The sequence below is a fragment of the Myotis yumanensis genome, unplaced genomic scaffold (genome assembly GCF_028538775.1).
Source record: "Myotis yumanensis isolate MYYU_CA2020_CCGP unplaced genomic scaffold, mMyoYum1.0.hap1 SCAF_5, whole genome shotgun sequence".
Classification (NCBI taxonomy): domain Eukaryota; kingdom Metazoa; phylum Chordata; class Mammalia; order Chiroptera; family Vespertilionidae; genus Myotis; species Myotis yumanensis.
The window spans coordinates 82,033,329-82,051,829 of record NW_027223756.1 but is presented as its reverse complement, the minus strand read 5'-3'; the positions used below and the strand labels follow the sequence as shown (position 1 = coordinate 82,051,829).

The following is an 18,501-nucleotide window of genomic DNA, read 5'->3' as shown; positions in this document are numbered from 1 at the left end:
GTGGGAGGACTCCAGGGCGTGTCTGGCCCATCTCACCCAGTCCGATTGGCCAGACACCAGCAGCAAGCTGACTTACTGGTCCAAGTGTCTACCCCCTGGTGGTCAGTGTGTATCATAGTGACTGGTCGAGCAGTCAACCAAGGGGTCAAGTGACCTGTCAGACACTTAGCATATTACGCTTTTATTATATAGGATAGCTAAGACATGAAAACTACCTAAGTGCCCATTTATAGATGATTGGATAAAGAACTGGTACATATATACAATGGAATATTACTCAGCCATAAAAAAGAATGAAACTTTACCATTTGCGGTACTTAGAGGGTATTATGCTAAGAGAAATAAGTCAATCAGAGAAAAACAAATACCATATGATTTCACTTACATGTGGAATCTAAAGAACAAAATAAAGCAACAAAGGAGAAACATACACATAGATACAGAGAACAAACTGATGGTTGCCAGATGGGAGAGATATGGGGGGCTGCTGAAAATGGTGATGGGATTAAGAAGTAAAAATTGGTCTGAAAATGGTGATGGGATTAAGAAGTAAAAATTGGTCCCAGAGTTGCTCAGTTGGTTGAGAATCATCCTGTGCACTTAAAGGTTCAATTCCTTGCCAGGGCATATACCTGGGTTGTGGGTTTGATCTCTGGTCCAGGCACATACAGAAGGCAACTGATCAAAGTTTTTCTCTCCTCTCTCTCTCTCTCTCCTCTCTCTCTCTCTCTTTCTCTCTCTCTCTCTCTCTCTCTCTCTCTCTCTCTCTCTCTCAGCACGTCTTCAGGTGAGGATTAAAAAATGTACAATTTGGTAGTTATAAAATAGTTACAGGGATGTAAAGAACAGCATAGGGATTATAGTCAATAATATTGTAGTAATTATGTATGGTGTCAGGTTGGTACTAAATCAACCACGGGAAACACTTCATAAATTACATAATATCTAACTGGCCGAAGAGATTTGCATTCACTGTCATATTTGCACTGAGGTTGCACCTGGCTGCTCCCAGCCACTTACTGAGACTAGCAGGGTGCAAGTGCATGCTCATTGCCATGCTGTGCACCTAAAACCAATATGTAATACTGGAGGCCCAGTGCATGAAATTCATGCATGAAGGGGGGGTCCCCTCATCCTAGCCTGCACCCACTCCAATAAGGGACACCTTGGGGGATGTCTGACCACCGGTTTAGGCCTGATCCTGGTGGTCAGACACCCCTTTCACAATCTGGGACTGCTGGCTCCTAACCATGCACCTGCCTGCCTGCCTGATTGTCCCAACCCCTCTGCCTGCCTGCCTGATTGCCCCTAACCTCTCTGCCTGCCTGCCTGATTGCCCCTAACTGCCTCTGCCTGCCTGATCACCCCTAACTGCACTCCCCTGCCAGCCTGATCTTGCCCCCAACAGCCCTCCTCTGCCGGCCAATTTGGTTCTGATTGGTCAGTTTCTATGCCAGTCAGCGTCAAAAGCTCCACCTCCTAGGCAGCCATTGGCTCCTTACATTCACCCAGAATTGGTTCTGATTGGTCAGTTTCTATGCTAGTCCACGTCTCTGGGCCTATCAAGGGGCCTAATCAGAAAGGTGGGGCTGATCAGCAACCCTGGTGGAAGCCTGGAGAGAAATGAAGGTGCGGCTGTTGGCCAGGTCACGAGAGAAAGAGAGGCAAGTTCTGATCAATGGCTGCCACAGAGGCTATGGATTAGATCTTGCCTCCCTCTCTGCAGGCCTCTCTCCAGGCCTGATCCATAGCCCCCTAGGCAGTCAGTGCTGGGTCAGGGCGCCCGCAGCGGTCTGGTGGAGCCTTCAGTTGTAATTGGTCATGTACGGGATCTACTTTATTTACAAGACAGTTCTCCAGACTTAGTACTGAGGTAAAGGCCAATGGAGCAGGTGTCATTTTGAATCAGTACCAGTCTGTTCTGTCATTTGGCCCTCTGAGACTGGGCGGAAACACTTGCCTTGTTGCCAGGGGCAACGAGGCAAGCGTTCCACTCTTGGCCTGTCCAGAGGCCCTCCACGACCGGAATGCTTGCCTCGTAACCACAGCGGGATGAGGGATTCCGGCAGGGATGAGAGGACTGGGTGCCGCCATCCTGTGGCTATGGGCGCCGCCAACTTTGTGACAGAGTGACTTTTAATTTGCATATTACCCTTTTATTAGATAAGATTGAATGTTAACTATAATTGGGAAATAAAAAAAATTAAAAAGAACTATAAAAAAATCTTGTAAGGCTAAAAAAAAGTTGGTTCAAATGTCCCTAGGGACGGACTATAGATGAGAATTCTATGCTCATTGCCCAGATCCTCCTTCAGGATTAAGGGCTTATTGTTTCAGGTGCAAAAAGGGCAGCCATCTGACAGACTTCGGTCTTTGCAAATACACCTGAGTTAAAGGAAGCTGCCTCACCCAGGAGACACCACTCAGACCTCTTGCTGTGGGTAGCACAATGGACCAAAAACATTTGCATTCACCACTGTATGTGCACTGTGGTTGCTCCTGAGCTGCACCCAGTCACATAGTGAGAACAGCAGAATGCCGGTGCATGCCCATTGCCATGGTCACACAATGACACTGATGACCAGGACCTGTTACCCCTGCCCTAATGGTGACTCCTCTTCTTGGCATGAAGGTACTGGAGTGCCAGGTAGCGTTAGAGTTTGAAATTCAATGGGACTTTTGCCATGTGTCTGGAAGTATATATCTTTAGGAGTCAAGACCTCTTGACCTAAAGAGGCCAGAGTTGTGGAGATCTGAAGCACAAACTCCCAAGTGACTCAATGGAAGTGTGAAAATCTACTTATATAAAAACCATGGGTGGTGTTCCTTACATACACATAAACAGCAACCGAGCAGAGGGAAGTCAGTCCTACAGGGGTTGTCTTGGCAACGGCTGCGCCCTCCCCCAAGCTGTTTCCTGGAGATGTTTCCTGTAAGGGCGGGGTTTGAGGCAGGAACCCGCCCTGGGAGTGTGGAGGCAAATCTTTCTAAAGTGTGCCGTGCCAGCATGGGGTGAACCTGAGTGGGGTGGCTGAAAGGCTTAGAAAAGACAGACAAGCGAATGAAAGCTGGGTCTTGGTGGGATGCTGCTTCTCTGAGAGACAGTGACCACACCCACAGCCATGCCTTTATTTTATAGCAGATGCTACGAGGCAAAGTAAGGGCGTGACCAAGATGTTTACAAACATTCTCCTGGGTTTCACTCCTACTCAACTACATGCACCTGAACTCTATCAAGCCCACATCACTCAGGCACGTGGGGCCACGTGTTTGGACCATAGGTTAAGCTTACAACTACAGCTGTTGGCTATAATTGTGCTGGGAGGGCCCTGCCCTCCAAGCTGGGACTTGCACATGGCAATGAGAGGACTGTGCCCTCTCATCAGTCCAAGGCTTGAACCTGTCCAAAACACTGTAGCGGCTCCCCACAATAAAGTTTTAATTCTGTTTCTTTGTTACTAATGTTGTGGCCCCACCCCATAACAAAGAAACAAAGGAAAATTTCCCCATCGAATTTCTGAATAGTATTACTCCTTTGAGAATGCCGTGTCATAAATTAAAATTGAAAGTGGGTGCAATCATCATGCTAATGAGAAATCTCAATAGTAAATGGGGTCTTTGTAATGGTACCAGGTTTATTATCAAAAGATTATGACCTAATATTATCGAAGCTGAAGTATTAACAGGATCTGCAAAGGGAGAGGCTGTTCTGTTTCCAAGAGTTAATTTGTCCCCATCTGACACTAGCCTCCCATTTAAATTGATTCGACGACGGTTTCCCGTGATGCCAGCATTTGTGATGACTATTAATAAATCACAAGGACAAACTCTAGACAGAGTAGGCATAGTCCTACCTGAACCCGTTTTTGCACATGGTCAGTTATAGGTTGTTTTCTCTCACGATCAAAGAGCATGTGACGTTACAGTTAAAGTTCTAAATACTTCATCACAAGGGAAATTAGTCAAGCACTCTGAAAGTGTTTTCACTCTTAATGTGGTGTACAGGGAGATATTAGAATAAGTTTAATCACTTTATCAGTCATTGTTTGCATCACATTTGTTTTTATATCATGTTTTTGTTTTTTTCATATCATGTTTTTGTCGTTTTTGTATCATGCCTCTGTTGTTATATCCTTCTGTTGCTGTTCATTTATTAATAAATTTATATATTATTTTCATATACATTTTACTAATTTCCTTTCATCTCTCACACTCCTATTATAGAGAAAGGGCAAATAGCAATATTAAAATATCTGCTAATTAAGTCCCTTTTAAAAAAAAATATATATTTTATTGATTTTTCACAGAGAGGAAGGGAGAGGGATAGAGAATTAGAAACATCAATGAGAGAGAAACATCGATCAGCTGCCTCCTGCACACTCCCCACTGGGGATGTGCCCGCAACCAAGGTACATGCCCTTGACCAGGATAGAATCCGGGACCCTCTATCCACTGAGCCAAACCGGTTAGGGCAATTCATTCTCTTTTAATGTGCACAAATTTCGTGCACCGGGCTACTAGTATTCTATAAATCAGAGATTCAGCACACTGATTGTCAGTGATTTAGAGAATATACTGCATCCTGTGGACTATGTAGTCAGCACTTCCTGTGTCTTCAAATGTCTGCACTAAATTTGGTCATTCTCTTTAAAACTATTCCTGTTCCTATATGTTCCATTAAAATTTTTCTTAAACCTTCTCATGTTCCACACTGTCTTTACACTATGCTTTATACTCTCTCCTCCCCTTTCCCACAATTATGATAGGTGGATTATATTTGTCACCTATATTTCCCTAATACTCATTCTTCAACCCCCTCCACCTATGTTGTTTCTGCTTCCAGCCCTCTATTTAGAGGTAATAAGTGGAGCCCTCATTAATGCCAACAGAGGGTCCCTGTCACCAGCTAATGTCAAGAACATTTTTCAGCCCTTCTTTGGTTGGTCCTTTCAACAGAACCAAACTATTTAACAACTCTGCTTTTTTTTTTTTTTTTTTTAAAGAAAGTGATCCATGAGACCTCCAAAAGTTCTTCAACAGAAAAACAGAAAGTTGGTTTCTGGCTTTGGTTCCTGAGCAATTAAACATTCCTTAGGGATACCTTCTAACTTTTAAGTCAGACAGAAGAAATAATTGTTTCTCTTTGGAGGAAATAAATTCATCTCCCACCTCTGATGCGTGTACAGACACAAAATCAGGTATATTTGCTCCCCATGGGGTCTGAATTGTTTGGAGAGTAAAAGACACTAGAATGATTGATTTAATGAGGAGCTCTGAGAATTCAACCCTGGAGATGCTAGAAACTTTAAGCGTGTTCCTTTTGCCATTTTTCTTAATTCTCTGGTCCCAGCCAAATAAAAGCTCAATTGGGCTTCCCAGGTTCAGACCTTGCAGAACAGGAAGCTTCAGGGATATCCTGCAGAGAAGGTCATTGTATTCCATCCAGTAAGGGCTGTTGGAATGAAAGGGAAATGAGACAAAGTGGGTACTGGGCTTTACCTCTGGAATAATTAGACTGGGACAGTCCTATAGTATATAGTTTATGACAATGAAGTCCCTGTACTTTGAAGGGACTTCAGTTTCCCCTGAAACCTGTCTTTTCAAGCCTTTGTTCTGTCCTTCTCTCTCTTTTTGGAATCTAGAGGTCTCTATAAAAAGAATTGTTTTCCATAGAATCTCCACCTCTTTTCCATAATTGTGGACTTCTCTTGATTTGTTTGTTTTCAATCATTTATTCATTAACTACTCACTGAATATCTACTCTGCATAAGGTATTGTCTATTTTGCTCCTAATGTGATTGGGTATCTTGATTGCATTTCCTAACCTTTTTGCAGCAGATCTGACTCACTGATACCACGTAATCGTTCTATACTGATGGTATTATTGTTTCACCTTAGTGTCACAATAGTATCTACAAATAATGTAATTATGTCTGATGTTCAGTATTCAGGCTAATTTTCTTTCCTCATCTTACTTGTCTCTTTAAATGTTCAGCAGAATATCAAGTGATTGAATATCAATGAGTTGACTTCATTGGTCTCTTCATAAATTTAACCCAAATGTTTTAGTGAGTAATGTAGAATATTCTGTTGTCTGCAGTTTTAAAACAACTAGTCTTTATTGAGTTAAGAAATTGCCATTGGTTTCCTTATTAGGCAAGAGCTTTGAAGATTTCTTTTTGTGTGTTATAGTTGACACTTTGGTCTCAAATTTTATTATATGCCTAACATTTGTATACGTTGAGCATCTACTATATGCCAGGCACCAGATAGATCCCTGGAACGACTGACCATGGTAAGCAAAAACAGTTACAATTTCTAACCCACAAATGATCATAAAATTACCATCATGAGAGGCACTTTAAAGAATAGTACTGGTTGCTCAAACTGTGGGCTTCACATACTCTGTCCAGCCTGACCCCAATTAGCTGTTCACTATCTCACCTGTCTCTCAAATCATTTCTGTTACCAAGCTCACCAAGACAAGTGCAACTGGTTATTCTGTTCTCTTAGCCCCCAATGCTTGCCCTTTTTAAATTTCTCCTAATTCACAATTACCCATCTTTCCTCTCACAGCTCAAGTATTTTTATTTCAGAGAAGCCTTTTATTTTTTTATTATTTTTTAAAATTGATTTATCTTTACTATTGAGGATATTACAGATGGCCCTCATTGCCCTGCTTCACAGAGAAGCCTTTTCTACCAACTCCCCAAATCCAATGGGTCATCGGTGATTTTTTTCTCTCCTTAATTAATTAGCATTCTCTAAACATTAGTAATTGTGAAACTTTTTATCATTCAGAATGTAAACCTTTATTTACTTTCATTTTAAAATTAAATTTATTGGGATAACATTGTATAAGACTTAGGTGTACAAATTTATAATATGTCACCTGTCTATCTTATTCCATCACTATATATTTGACCCTTTTTACCCTCCCCCCTAAACCCACTTACCCTCTGGTAACCACCATACTATTGTCTACTTCTATGAGTTTGTTTTGTCTGTTTATTTGTTGATTTCTGTTTTCTATTTGACATACAAATGAAATTATATGGTTCTTGTCCTTTTCCTTTTAACTTGTTTCACTTAACATGATACTCTCAAGGTCCATCCATGTTGTCACAAATGGCAGTATTTCATCTTTTGATGAGCAGTGTATTTTTTTTTCTTTTTAGTGTGTATGTACCACATCCTCTTTATCCAATCATCTGTTGAATAACACCTAGGTTGTTCCCATGTCTTGGTTATTGTTAATAATGCTGCATTAAGCATAAAGTACATGCATGTATCTTTACAAATAAGTGTTTTCAAAATTTTTAGGTAGATATACAGAAGAGGAATTTCTGGGTGATAAGGTAATCTATTCTTCATTTTTTAATGAACCTTCATATTATTTCCATAGAGGCTACATCAATTTTCATTCCCTCAAAGGTTCCCTTTTCTCCTCTACATCCTCTCAAAAACTTATTTCTTGTCTTACTGCTAATAGCCATTCTAACAGGTATGAGTTGGTATCTCATTGTGGTTTTGATTTGCATTTCCCCTATGAACAGTGAAGTTGAACATTTTTTCATAGGTCAGTTGGCTATCTGTATGTCTTCTTGGGAACGTGTCTGTTCGGATTCTTTACCTACTTTTTAATTGAACTGTTTGTTTTCTTGATTTTGAGTTGTATGGGTTCTTTATATATATTGGATGCTAGAGGACAGGTGCACAACATTCATGCACTGGGGGGTCCCTCAGCATGGCCTGACCCTCTCGCAGTCTGGCACCCCTCAGGGGATGTCTGACTGCCAGCTTAGGGGTCCTTAGCACTGCTGTGGAGGCAGGAGAGGCTCCCACCACCACTACTGTGCTTGCCAGGTGTGAGCCCAGCTTCTGGCTGTGACCACCTGGGGATAGCTCCTGCATTGAGTGTCTTCCTCCTGGTAGTCAGTGCACTTCGTAGTGACCGGTCATTCTGCCATTCGGTCAATTTGCATATTAGCCTTTTGTTATATAGGACTAGAGGCCCAATGCATGAATTTCGTGCAAGAGTAGGCCTTCCTTCTCCCAGCTGCTGGCACCAGCTTCCCTCTGGCACCCGGGACCCGGGCTTCTCTCCGGCCGCCTACAGGCACTCAGGACCCAGGCTTCCCTCACAGCCCCGGCTTTGTCCAGAAGGTCGTCTGGAAGGACGTCCAGTCTAGCATATTACGCTTTTATTATTATAGATTTGCACCTTATCGGAAGTATTATTTGCAAATATCTTATTCCATTTGGCTTGTTGCCTTGTTATGTTCAAATATTTAAGTTGCCTTTTGATTTTTAGGATGATTTCATATATAAACACTTTGAATATTTATTAATAAAATATGTTAATTTTTTTCAGTTCATGCCACTGATTTGAATGCAACACATCTCCACTTGAGAGCATGTACAAATGAGCTCATACCCTCATACACGCTTTCCATTTTATTATGATGGTAGTGTGCTTCTGTTTCCCCCTATTATCTACGTAGTCAATGTGCATCTTCCTCTTCTTGGAAGAATCCACTTGGCAGGAAGTCTCTGAAATAGAAAGCCATCAGGATCTTCATTAATTAGAAGTGCTGTGTTGTGATAAAAAAAAATAGACCTGTCGTGTTTACAATGATGACTGCCCAAGTTTAAGAGAAATACTAAAAATGATTACCATGTAAGACAGCTTTATTGTGATGTTAAGAACAGCAATTCACATTTATCACATGTCTAGTGTATATCACAGGAACTACACTAGAAAAATGTTATGCATCATATCATTTAATCACACATCTGTCCTACAATGTAAGGAATATTTAATGCTCTCATTGTGGAGGTGAAGTATCTGTAGCTGAGGGAGATTAAATAACTTCTTCAAGGTCACAGAGATGTAACATGGTAGACCAAGTTCTGTTTCAGGAAGTCTGACTCACATCCTATTTCTAAATCACAGCTGTATACTGTACTTTGGAACAGTTATATCTAAAAAATAATTGTAACGAAAGAATAGATTAATAATGTTAATAATAGCTATAACTTAGAAAGATCTTACTGTGATTAAAGGCATTTTATTACCTCTAAAAATGGTAATAGCAGAAAGCACATTTTTAGAAACACAATAAAGCACATAAGAGAGTTAGCTGTGACATCAATATAAAGCACCAGGTGACAAAACTGAGGTTGTTTAAGTTGAAAACACATGTTTTCATCACTAGTATGAAATGGAAGTAGTATGGAGATTATCAAAATAAGCACCTTAAATATCTTTAGTTATTTTGGAAGGCTGATATGAAAGAAGAAATTGGTTTATGTCCATAGATTTCAATAAGTGAATTAGAACCAGCGAGTTGAAGATAAGAAGAGAAAGACTTCTGCTAAAGTAAAGAAAGTCTGCACAATTACATCATTTAAAATAAAATTGGGTAACCACGTAAATGAGTGAATGACTAGCATTGAAATGACTACCAGATCATGAACGATACCCACACCATGGTGAAATCAAAAGGTGATGACTTAGCTGAGATGCCATTTGGCTGTTTACTGAATGTTGCCTTTTCCTCCTTTAGAATACACACCAGCTGCATGGAAGCTGAAAACCACACAGAAGCATCACAATTCCTGCTCCTGGGTCTCTCAGATGATACTAAACTGCAGCCCCTCCTCTGTGGAGTGTTCCTGTGCATGTACCTGTTCACTGTGCTTGGAAACTTGCTCATCATTGTGGCCATCAGCTCTGACTCCCACCTGCACACCCCCATGTATTTCTTTCTTACCAACCTGTCCTTTATTGAAATCTGTTTCACCTCCACCACGGTCCCAAAGATGCTGGTGAATGTCCAGGCACAGAGCAAAAGCATTACCTACATTGGGTGCCTAATTCAGGTGTATTTTGTTATGATATTTGCTGGAATGGACAGCTTCCTCCTGACTGTGATGGCCTATGACCGGTATGTGGCCATCTGTCAACCCCTGTACTACATGGTCATCATGAACCCACGCTTCTGTGGCATTCTGGTTCTGATATCTTGGCTCATCATTTTCTGGGTCTCCCTGCTTCACATTCTACTGATGAGGCGGCTGACCTTCTGTGTCGGCACTGAAATCCCACATTTTTTCTGTGAACTGACTCAGATCCTCAAGGTGGCCTGCTCTGACACCCTCATCAATAACATCGTCTTGAATGTGGCTACTGCCCTCCTGGGTGTGATTCCTCTCACAGGAATTCTGTTCTCTTACTCTAGGATTGTCGCCTCTGTAATGAGAATATCCTCTGCAGGAGGGAAATATAAAGCATTTTCCACCTGTGGGTCTCACCTGGCCGTGGTCTCCTTGTTCTATGTGACAGGCCTGGGGGTCCACCTCAGTTCTGCTCTGACCCATTCGTCCCTACAGAACTCAATTGCCTCAGTCATGTACACTGTGGTCACCCCCATGCTGAACCCCTTCATCTACAGCCTGAGGAACAAGGATATGAAGGGGGCCCTGAGAAGGCTCTTCAACTTAGTAACATCTTGTCTGTGATGGATCTCTGGCCTCAGACATAAAGGTACATAGTGGGGCCCAAAGGTAAATGTTGCAAATTTAAATATCTGGTTCTTTTTCACTCCTGAAAGACAGTCTTGATTTCTTCTATTTCCAAGGCATGTGTGATTTTGCTTTTGTTTGCTTATATCAATTGCTGACTTAGTTTCCCCAAAAGCTGTCCTTATATGTTGCTGATCTTCACCTTAATTGGGTTGTATCCTTTTTTTTTTCAGATGAAATTATATGAAAATCATACAGTAATCAGAACAGCATGATAAAGCTATCAGGACTCTTCTTGTTTCTTCACATGAATGATTTAATTTCATCTTAAAAACATTTTTGAGATATTTTCTCTCATTCACTTTACTTTTCAAAAGAAGTGACGGAATTGAAGTTGGACTACACCTTGGAAAGCTGACTTTACTATCCTACCTTTCACAGGAACAGTGATGTGATTTTCAAGTTCAGAGTAGGAATCGAGATTTGAACGATGGTTTCTTCAGATAACAGAGGAATTTACTGCCTCAAAAACTGAGAAGTGTCATTTTTTTTGTGATCCTTCCTTCCTTTCCTTTTTTTATTTGACTTATATTTCCCATTATTGCAATGTTGATATGCACCTTCTAAGACCCAAAGCCATGTAATAATGAGTACAATAAAATAAGAGTTCTTTTCTCAAGTGATTTAGTTATTTTCTGGCACTCTGTAGGGGTGCCTCAGGAAGAATAGTTACACACTTGTGGAACATGTTTAGAACCTAATTCTTTTGGTGGGGAAGAATGATGACAGAATTGATTCTGCAAGGAAACATGGAGGAGTCCGTGCTGTTAAGATTCCTCCCATATTCCCTGACATCTTCTCACCATTTCCATTGCATAACTGCCAACATCCAGTACCAGCTGGAACAAACGTTACCCACTATGTGGTAGCAGAACTGACAGGGAATTGTGTCCTATTAGAGACCGCTCTTGATGGAGAGGTGTAGAATATAGCATGTCTTTCCTCCTTTATCTGGAATAATGCTGAGGTTTGTGTTTTTTACCATTTACAGGAATTTCCCCTGGAGATGAAATCTCTGCTTATTCACAGTGGTAGGTGCCATATGCAAGCTTCATGTGATATACTTTCTTTTGTGTATCAGTTCCCCTCTCTCCCATCCATGTCCCTGGCTCCTTCCAATAAAGTGTTTAAACGTAAACCCTGGGCTCAGCATCTGCTTTTGCGTGAACAAAAATCAACACAGGGGATAATAATGTGTTGTATTAAGATAATATCATGAAATTAATTAGGGACTTTGGAGAAAAAATTGAAACTAATTATTTGGGACATAGTAAGGACTGTACAATTACTCAAAAACAATTTTTTTTTTTGTAGAGGAAAGACTTATTTGATGTGACTTCAATTAATTTCGTTTTCATTTAGTTTAATTCAATGTGTATTTATTGTCTACTCTACAAACTGAGGAAGAAACCAGAGAGATACAAATGATTGCACTGTGGAGTGATGAGCATAAGAATGTTGCTGTATAGCAGATCCTGTTCAAACAAAAGTTTTGAACTCATATTGAGTAATTCCAGGAAAAAGTCTTTAAAATTTACGTTCTTAATATATTTGAGATACTAGAAGCCCGGTGCACAAAATTCGTACATGGGTAGAGTCCCTGGGCATGGCCGGCGATCAGGGCCGATTGGCGCCTTCTGGCTGCCAGCCGGGGCCTTCCTTCCAGCTGCTGGCCGGGGCCTTCCTTCATTCTGCACTGCCCTCTGGTGGTCAACGCATGTCATAGTGAGCGATTGAACTCCGGGTCTCCTGCCTGCTTGTGTGGGGCCGGTCTAGCAGTTTCTATGGTGCTGCAGGGAGCCTGTGGGGAGGGGGATGGGCTCTGTGACTCACAGAAATCTTCGGCCAGGGTGTCCGGATTCTTGGTGTCTGTGGGTCTGCAGCTGTGGTCGCAGGTCTTTGTCCCTAGTGGCTGTCGGGTCCCGGTTTGCATCTGAGACCAGATTGGGTGTGGTGAGGCTAGGGTCCTAGTCTCAAGCAGTTCTGTTTTATTATATATTTTTTAACCTGGAGAGTATTATGCTATGTGAAATAGGCCAGTCAGAGAAAGAAAACTACCATATTATTTCACTTATATGTGAAATCTAATGAACAAAATAAAGTAACAAAATAGAAATAGACTCATAGATTCAGACGACAGACTGACTGCAGTCAGAGGGCAAGGGTTTGGGGGGCTGGGTTAAAAAGGTAAAGGGATTAAGCATAAAAACCCCCTCATAGACTCAGACAACACTATGGTGATTACCAGAAGGAAAAGGGTGTGGGGGGGCGATAGATGAGGGGAAAGAGTTTCAGGATAAAAGGTGATGGAAAGAGACTTGACTTGGGGTTGTGAGGACACAATACAATATCTATCTATCTATCTATCTATCTATCTACCAATCAATCTATCTATCTATAGAAAAGCCCAGCGACTGGAATGGCAGAACAACCGGAACGACCAGTGGCTATGACACTCAATGTAGAAGCCAACCATCCTGATCTGGGCCCCCTGATTGGGGGGGGGGGTGTGGGACTGGCCAGCCAACTGCCCACGGCCCCTTTCTCCCACCAGCCTGGCCCAATGGGTCCCGACTGGGGAGGGCCACCAGATCCCACCCATGTGGGCTTGATCCCTAGTAGAGGGTGTGCAGGAGGCAGCCAATCAATGATTCTATTTCATCATTGATATTTCTATTTCTCTCTCCCTCTTCCTTCCTCTCTGAAATCAATAAAAATATATGTTTTAAAAACAAAGAAAAAACAAAACAAAATAAAAAAAGATACATATTTTTAAAAATATGTAGTCTACCAAGACCAAATATTTATATACTAGAAGCCCTGTGCATGAAAATTCATGCACTGAGGTGGGGGCATCCCTCAGCCTGGCCTGCCCCCTCTTACAGTCCAGGAGCCTGCAGGGGATGTCCTACTGACAGCTTAGGCCCGCTTCCTATGCGGAGTGGGCCTAAGCCGCAATCTGGCCTCCCTCTGCAGGAGGCAACTGGCTGATCAGGGGAAGGCACTGCCCCCAACACCCCCTAGCTGCTGTTTCCTCTGGCCTCCCTCTGCTGGAGGCGACCCGGCGATCAGGGGAAGGCGATGCCCCATTATGCCTCTGCTGCTGCCACTGCCGGCTGCAAGGCTGCCTGAGCCTCAGCCCTCACAGACACTGCAGCTTGCCTGAGCCTTGGCCCAGCCCTCGTTGCCTGAGCCTCAGGACCTTGCAGTGGCAGCCACCATCTGCAGCTTGCTTCAGCCTTGGGCCAACCCTGAGCCACAACAGCCACCATCCGCTCCCCCAATGCACCTCCAGGTCAAGTTCCCGCTGGGGACGCTGTGTCAAGTCCCCGGCCACCAACGTGTGCCTCTCAGCTCACGCAGCCTTGCCCACCCACGCACACTCACTGCACACGCAGCCTCCTGGCGATCCCTTGTTGCACCATGAGGGCATCACTGTGTGAGGGCATGATGACCACATAGGCTTTTATTAGTATAGATGAGTTATATTTGAGGGACGTTTACCAGACAACCCACCCATTTGAGTGAGCACTTATCTCCATGAAAGATGGATGGCAAAAACCAAATAAAGATGAAAATCCTTAAAGATATTTGCCATGTAAAAATGCTATCTCATTATGAACATTTTATTTTAAGTTAGAATAGAGTTAATGTGGCTTAAGCTCTTTCTAGACTATATTTCAAATTAAGGAAACTTCTTAAACTACATTTGCATGAGATAAAGTACTTTCAACTACTTCTTAGTTTCTTTGAATTATATTTGTCTAATAAAATAATACATCTCATTCTATATTTTTCCTTTAAAAGTTGAATGCTGATATTTTGAACTGCTCATGGATTTGTTACTTCAAAATGTCCTTTCTTCTCTAATATTCTTTGACCCAGTGACTCTAAAGTGTATATAGAAACACATGAATAGCCCAGACATCAATAAGGAAAGAGTTCTAAAAAGAGTTAACAACTCAGACATGAGCAAGGAGGTTATATGGTCCTCAAGTGTAACTATTTGTGAATTGCTTAAATCCAAAACATGGGCTCCTCTACACTTGTTTCATTTATTTAGCTCTCTCTTCTTTTTCAAAATGTGTCCTATATGCATAGAACCACAGAATCGGACAGCTGACTCTGAATTCCTCCTCTTGGGACTCTCAGGTGATCCAGAACTGCAGCCTCTTCTGTTTGGGCTGTTCCTGTCCATGTACCTGGTGATCATGCTCGGGAACCTACTCATTATCCTGGCTGTCATGTCTGACTCCCACCTCTACACACCTATGTACTTCTTCCTTTCCAATTTGTCCTTGGCTGACATCAGTATCAGCACCACAACAATTCCCAAGATGCTGGTGAACCTCCAGACACACAGCAAATCCATCACCTATGCAGGCTGCCTAACTCAGGTTACCTTTTTTTCTCTTTTTGCATGTTTGGAAAGTCTGCTCCTGGCTGTGCTGGCCTATGACCGGTTGGTGGCCATTTGTAAAACCTTACACTACCTGGTCATCATGAGCCCCCGCCTCTGTGGCTTGTTGGTCCTCCTGTCATTTTCCATCAGCCTTTTGGACTCCCAGCTGCACTACTTGATGGTGTCACAACTTAGCTTCTGTGCAGATGTGGAAATCCCTCATTTCTTTTGTGACCCTTCTCAACTCTTCAACCTTGCCTGTTCTGACACCTCCACCAATGACATATTGATCTACTTTATTGGAGCCATCTTTGGTGGTGTCCCACTGTCAGGGATCCTTTTCTCTTACTATAGAATTGTGTCCTCCATTTTGAGAATCCCATCAGCAGGTTCAAAATATAAAGCCTTCTCCACCTGTGGCTCTCACTTGTCAGTTGTTTGCTTATTGTATGGAACAGGCCTTGGTGTGTACCTCAGTTCAGCTGTGTCATCTTCCCCAAGGAAGGATGCAGTGGCCTCAGTGATGTACACTGTGGTCACCCCCATGCTGAACCCCTTCATCTACAGCCTGAGGAACAGAGACATCAAGAGTGCCCTATGCAATGTAGCAGGATACAAAATTAACCCCAAGAAATCTGAGGCATTTCTATACACCAACAGTGAACTTTCAGAAAGGGAGATCAGAAAAACAATCCCATTTACCATCGCACCAAAAAAATTAAGATACCTAGGAATAAACTTAACTAAAGAGGTTAAAGACCTCTACTCAGAAAACTACAGGACGTTGAAAAAAGAGATAGAGGAAGACATAAACAGATGGAAGAACATACCATGTTCTTGGATTGGTAGAATCAACATCATTAAAATGTCCATACTACCCAAAGCAATCTATACATTCAACGCACTTCCCATTAAAATACCAATGGCCTTCTTCAAAGATCTAGAACGAACTCTCCAAAAATTCATCTGGAATAAAAAAAGACCCCGAATAGCTGCAACGATCCTGAGAAAGAACAAAGTAGGTGGGATCTCAATGCCAGATATCAAGCTGTATTACAAAGCCACTGTTCTCAAAACTGCCTGGTACTGGCACAAGAACAGACATATAGATCAGTGGAATAGAATAGAGAGTCCAGAAATTAGCCCGAACCAATATGCTCAATTAATTTTTGACAAAGGAGGCATGAACATACAATGGAGCCAAGATAGTCTCTTCAATAAATGGTGTTGGGAAAATTGGACAGACATATGCAAGAAAATGAAACTAGACCACCAACTTACACCATACACAAGAATAAACTCAAAATGGATAAAGGACTTAAATGTACGACAGGAAACCATAAAAATTCTAGAAGAATACAAAGGCAACAAAATCTCAGACATATGCCAAAACAATTTCTTCACTGATACAGCTCCTAGGGCAGTTGAAACTAAAGAGAAACTGAACAAATGGGACTACATCAAAATAAAAAGCTTCTGCACAGCAAAAGAAACCATCAACAAAACAACAAGAAAACCCACCTCGTGGGAAAACATATTTGCCAACGTCATATCTGATAAGGGCTTAATCTCCAAAATTTATAGGGAACTCATACAACTTAACAAAAAGAAGATAAACAATCCAATCAAAAAATGGGCAAAGGATCTAAATAGACACCTTTCAAAAGAGGACATTCAGAAAGCCAAGAGACATATGAAAACATGCTCAAAGTCACTAATCATCCGAGAGATGCAAATCAAAACAACAATGAGGTACCATCTCACACCTGTCAGAATGGCCATCATCAACAAATCAACAAACGACAAGTGCTGGAGAGGATGTGGAGAAAAAGGAACACTTGTGCACTGCTGGTGGGAATGCAGACTGGTGCAGCCACTATGGAAGGCAGTATGGAGGTTCCTCAAAAAATTGGAAATGGAACTCCCATTTGACCCTGTGATCCCACTACTAGGAATATATCCCAAGAAACCAGAAACACCAATCAGAAAGGATATATGTAACCAGATGTTCATAGCAGCACAATTCACCATAGCTAAGATCTGGAAACAGCCTAAGTGCCCATCAGTAGATGAATGGATTAGAAAACTGTGGTACATCTACACGATGGAATACTATGCTGCTGTTAAAAAGAAGGAACTCCTACCATTTGCAACATCATGGATGGAACTGGAGAGCATTATGCTAAGTGAAACAAGCCAGTCAATGAAGGAAAAATACCACATGATCTCACTCATTCATGGATAATAAAGACCATTACAAACTTTTGAACAATAATAGATACAGAGGCAGAGCTGCCTCAAACTGATTGTCAAACTGCAGTGGGAAGGCCAGAGAGAGTTGGGGGGCAGGAGGGAGGGGAGTAAGAGATCAACCGAAGGACTTGTATGCATGCATATAAGCATAACTAATGGACATAAGACACTGGGGGGTAAGGGAGGGTAGTGGTTTGTCAAGGGCGGGGGGGAGGGGGAAAGGATACTTATGTAATACCCTTTGTAATACTTTAAGAGGAAAATAAAAAAAAAAAAAAAAAAAAAGATATTTTCACAAAAAAAAAAAAAAAAAAAAAAAAAGAGTGCCCTATGGAGGATGATTAGAAGAATAGTCTGATCTCTATACCTGTGCTATCATTTTTGGTTCATAGACTGGAAAGAGCAGTAAAATCAAACATGTGCGCCAAGAAATTCTGAATCTGCAGTCACACAATGCATAGGTACCTATATGGCTCTCTGCACTCTGCTCACAGAATTTTCCCTCTTAGAACAGCTATAATGGAATTGAGAGATTATTTTGGACTCCCAGTTTATGTCATAACCCCTTCAGGATTATGCATCGTACTTCAGTCTACCCCTCTTACATTCCTTATGCATTAAACAGGATTCTTGGTCATGAGCAGTCTTGTTTCTATTCTTTAAAAAAAAATCATAGCTCACTCTTTCTTGTTATTTATTCTTTTTATGTTTTCACCACGATTCTTCTCTATTTATCCATTTTTTCCTGATTCATGATTTTGGCCATATTTTTGAGAAAATAGGTTGCTATTCAATGTCTTATTCATACAAAGGTATGTTGAAATTTTAATGGGATGGTATTAATACTGAGTTTGAATAAGTAGTTATCAACTGGGACTTTCTTAGGATAATTGGATGCATGATTCCCAATTATCCTGATAATTTTTTCCATTCTATCTAACATCTGCTCCATCAATTACATAGCCTAACATGAAAGGACAAATACTGTATAATTCCACTTATATGAGGCACCTAAAGTAGTCAAATTCATAGAGACATAAAGTAGAATTTTGGTTGCCAAAGTCTGGGGGAAGAGGGAATAGAGAGTGTTTAATTGGGAAAGAAAGAGTTTCATTTTGCAAGATGAAAAAAGAGTTATGGAGATGAATGTTGGTGATGGTTTCTCAGCACTGTGAATGTACTTAACTACTGAACTCAACACTTAAAATGGTTAAGATGGGCACTAGCTGGGTTTGCTCAATGGATAGAACATCGGCCTG

At 41.6% G+C, this 18,501-nt stretch overlaps 2 protein-coding genes across 2 annotated transcripts; both read left to right on the top strand.

Annotated features, from left to right (window-relative positions):
• The first annotated feature begins 9,585 nt into the window (after positions 1-9,585).
• LOC139009804 (olfactory receptor 7D4-like) lies at positions 9,586-10,815 on the top strand. Its single transcript, XM_070413916.1, has 2 exons — positions 9,586-10,549; positions 10,761-10,815. Exon 1 carries the CDS (start codon positions 9,586-9,588, stop codon positions 10,522-10,524), a length of 939 nt encoding a protein of 312 aa, XP_070270017.1. The 3' UTR covers positions 10,525-10,549; positions 10,761-10,815.
• Positions 10,816-14,669: 3,854 nt separating this feature from the next.
• Positions 14,670-17,600, top strand: LOC139009803 (olfactory receptor 7E178-like). The gene is made up of 2 exons (XM_070413915.1): positions 14,670-15,593; positions 17,565-17,600. Exons 1-2 carry the CDS (start codon positions 14,670-14,672, stop codon positions 17,598-17,600), a joined length of 960 nt encoding a protein of 319 aa, XP_070270016.1.
• Positions 17,601-18,501: the final 901 nt, after the last annotated feature.

Excerpts from the sequence above, each read along its gene's own strand:
- LOC139009804 (XM_070413916.1), top strand. The coding sequence starts at position 9,586 with ATGGAAGCTGAAAACCACACAGAAGCATCACAATTCCTGCTCCTGGGT.
- LOC139009803 (XM_070413915.1), top strand. The coding sequence starts at position 14,670 with ATGTGTCCTATATGCATAGAACCACAGAATCGGACAGCTGACTCTGAA. Across the intron at positions 15,594-17,564 it reads TCAAGAGTGCCCTATGCAAT|AGTGCCCTATGGAGGATGAT; the intron begins GTAGCAGGATAC and ends AAAAAAAAAAAG.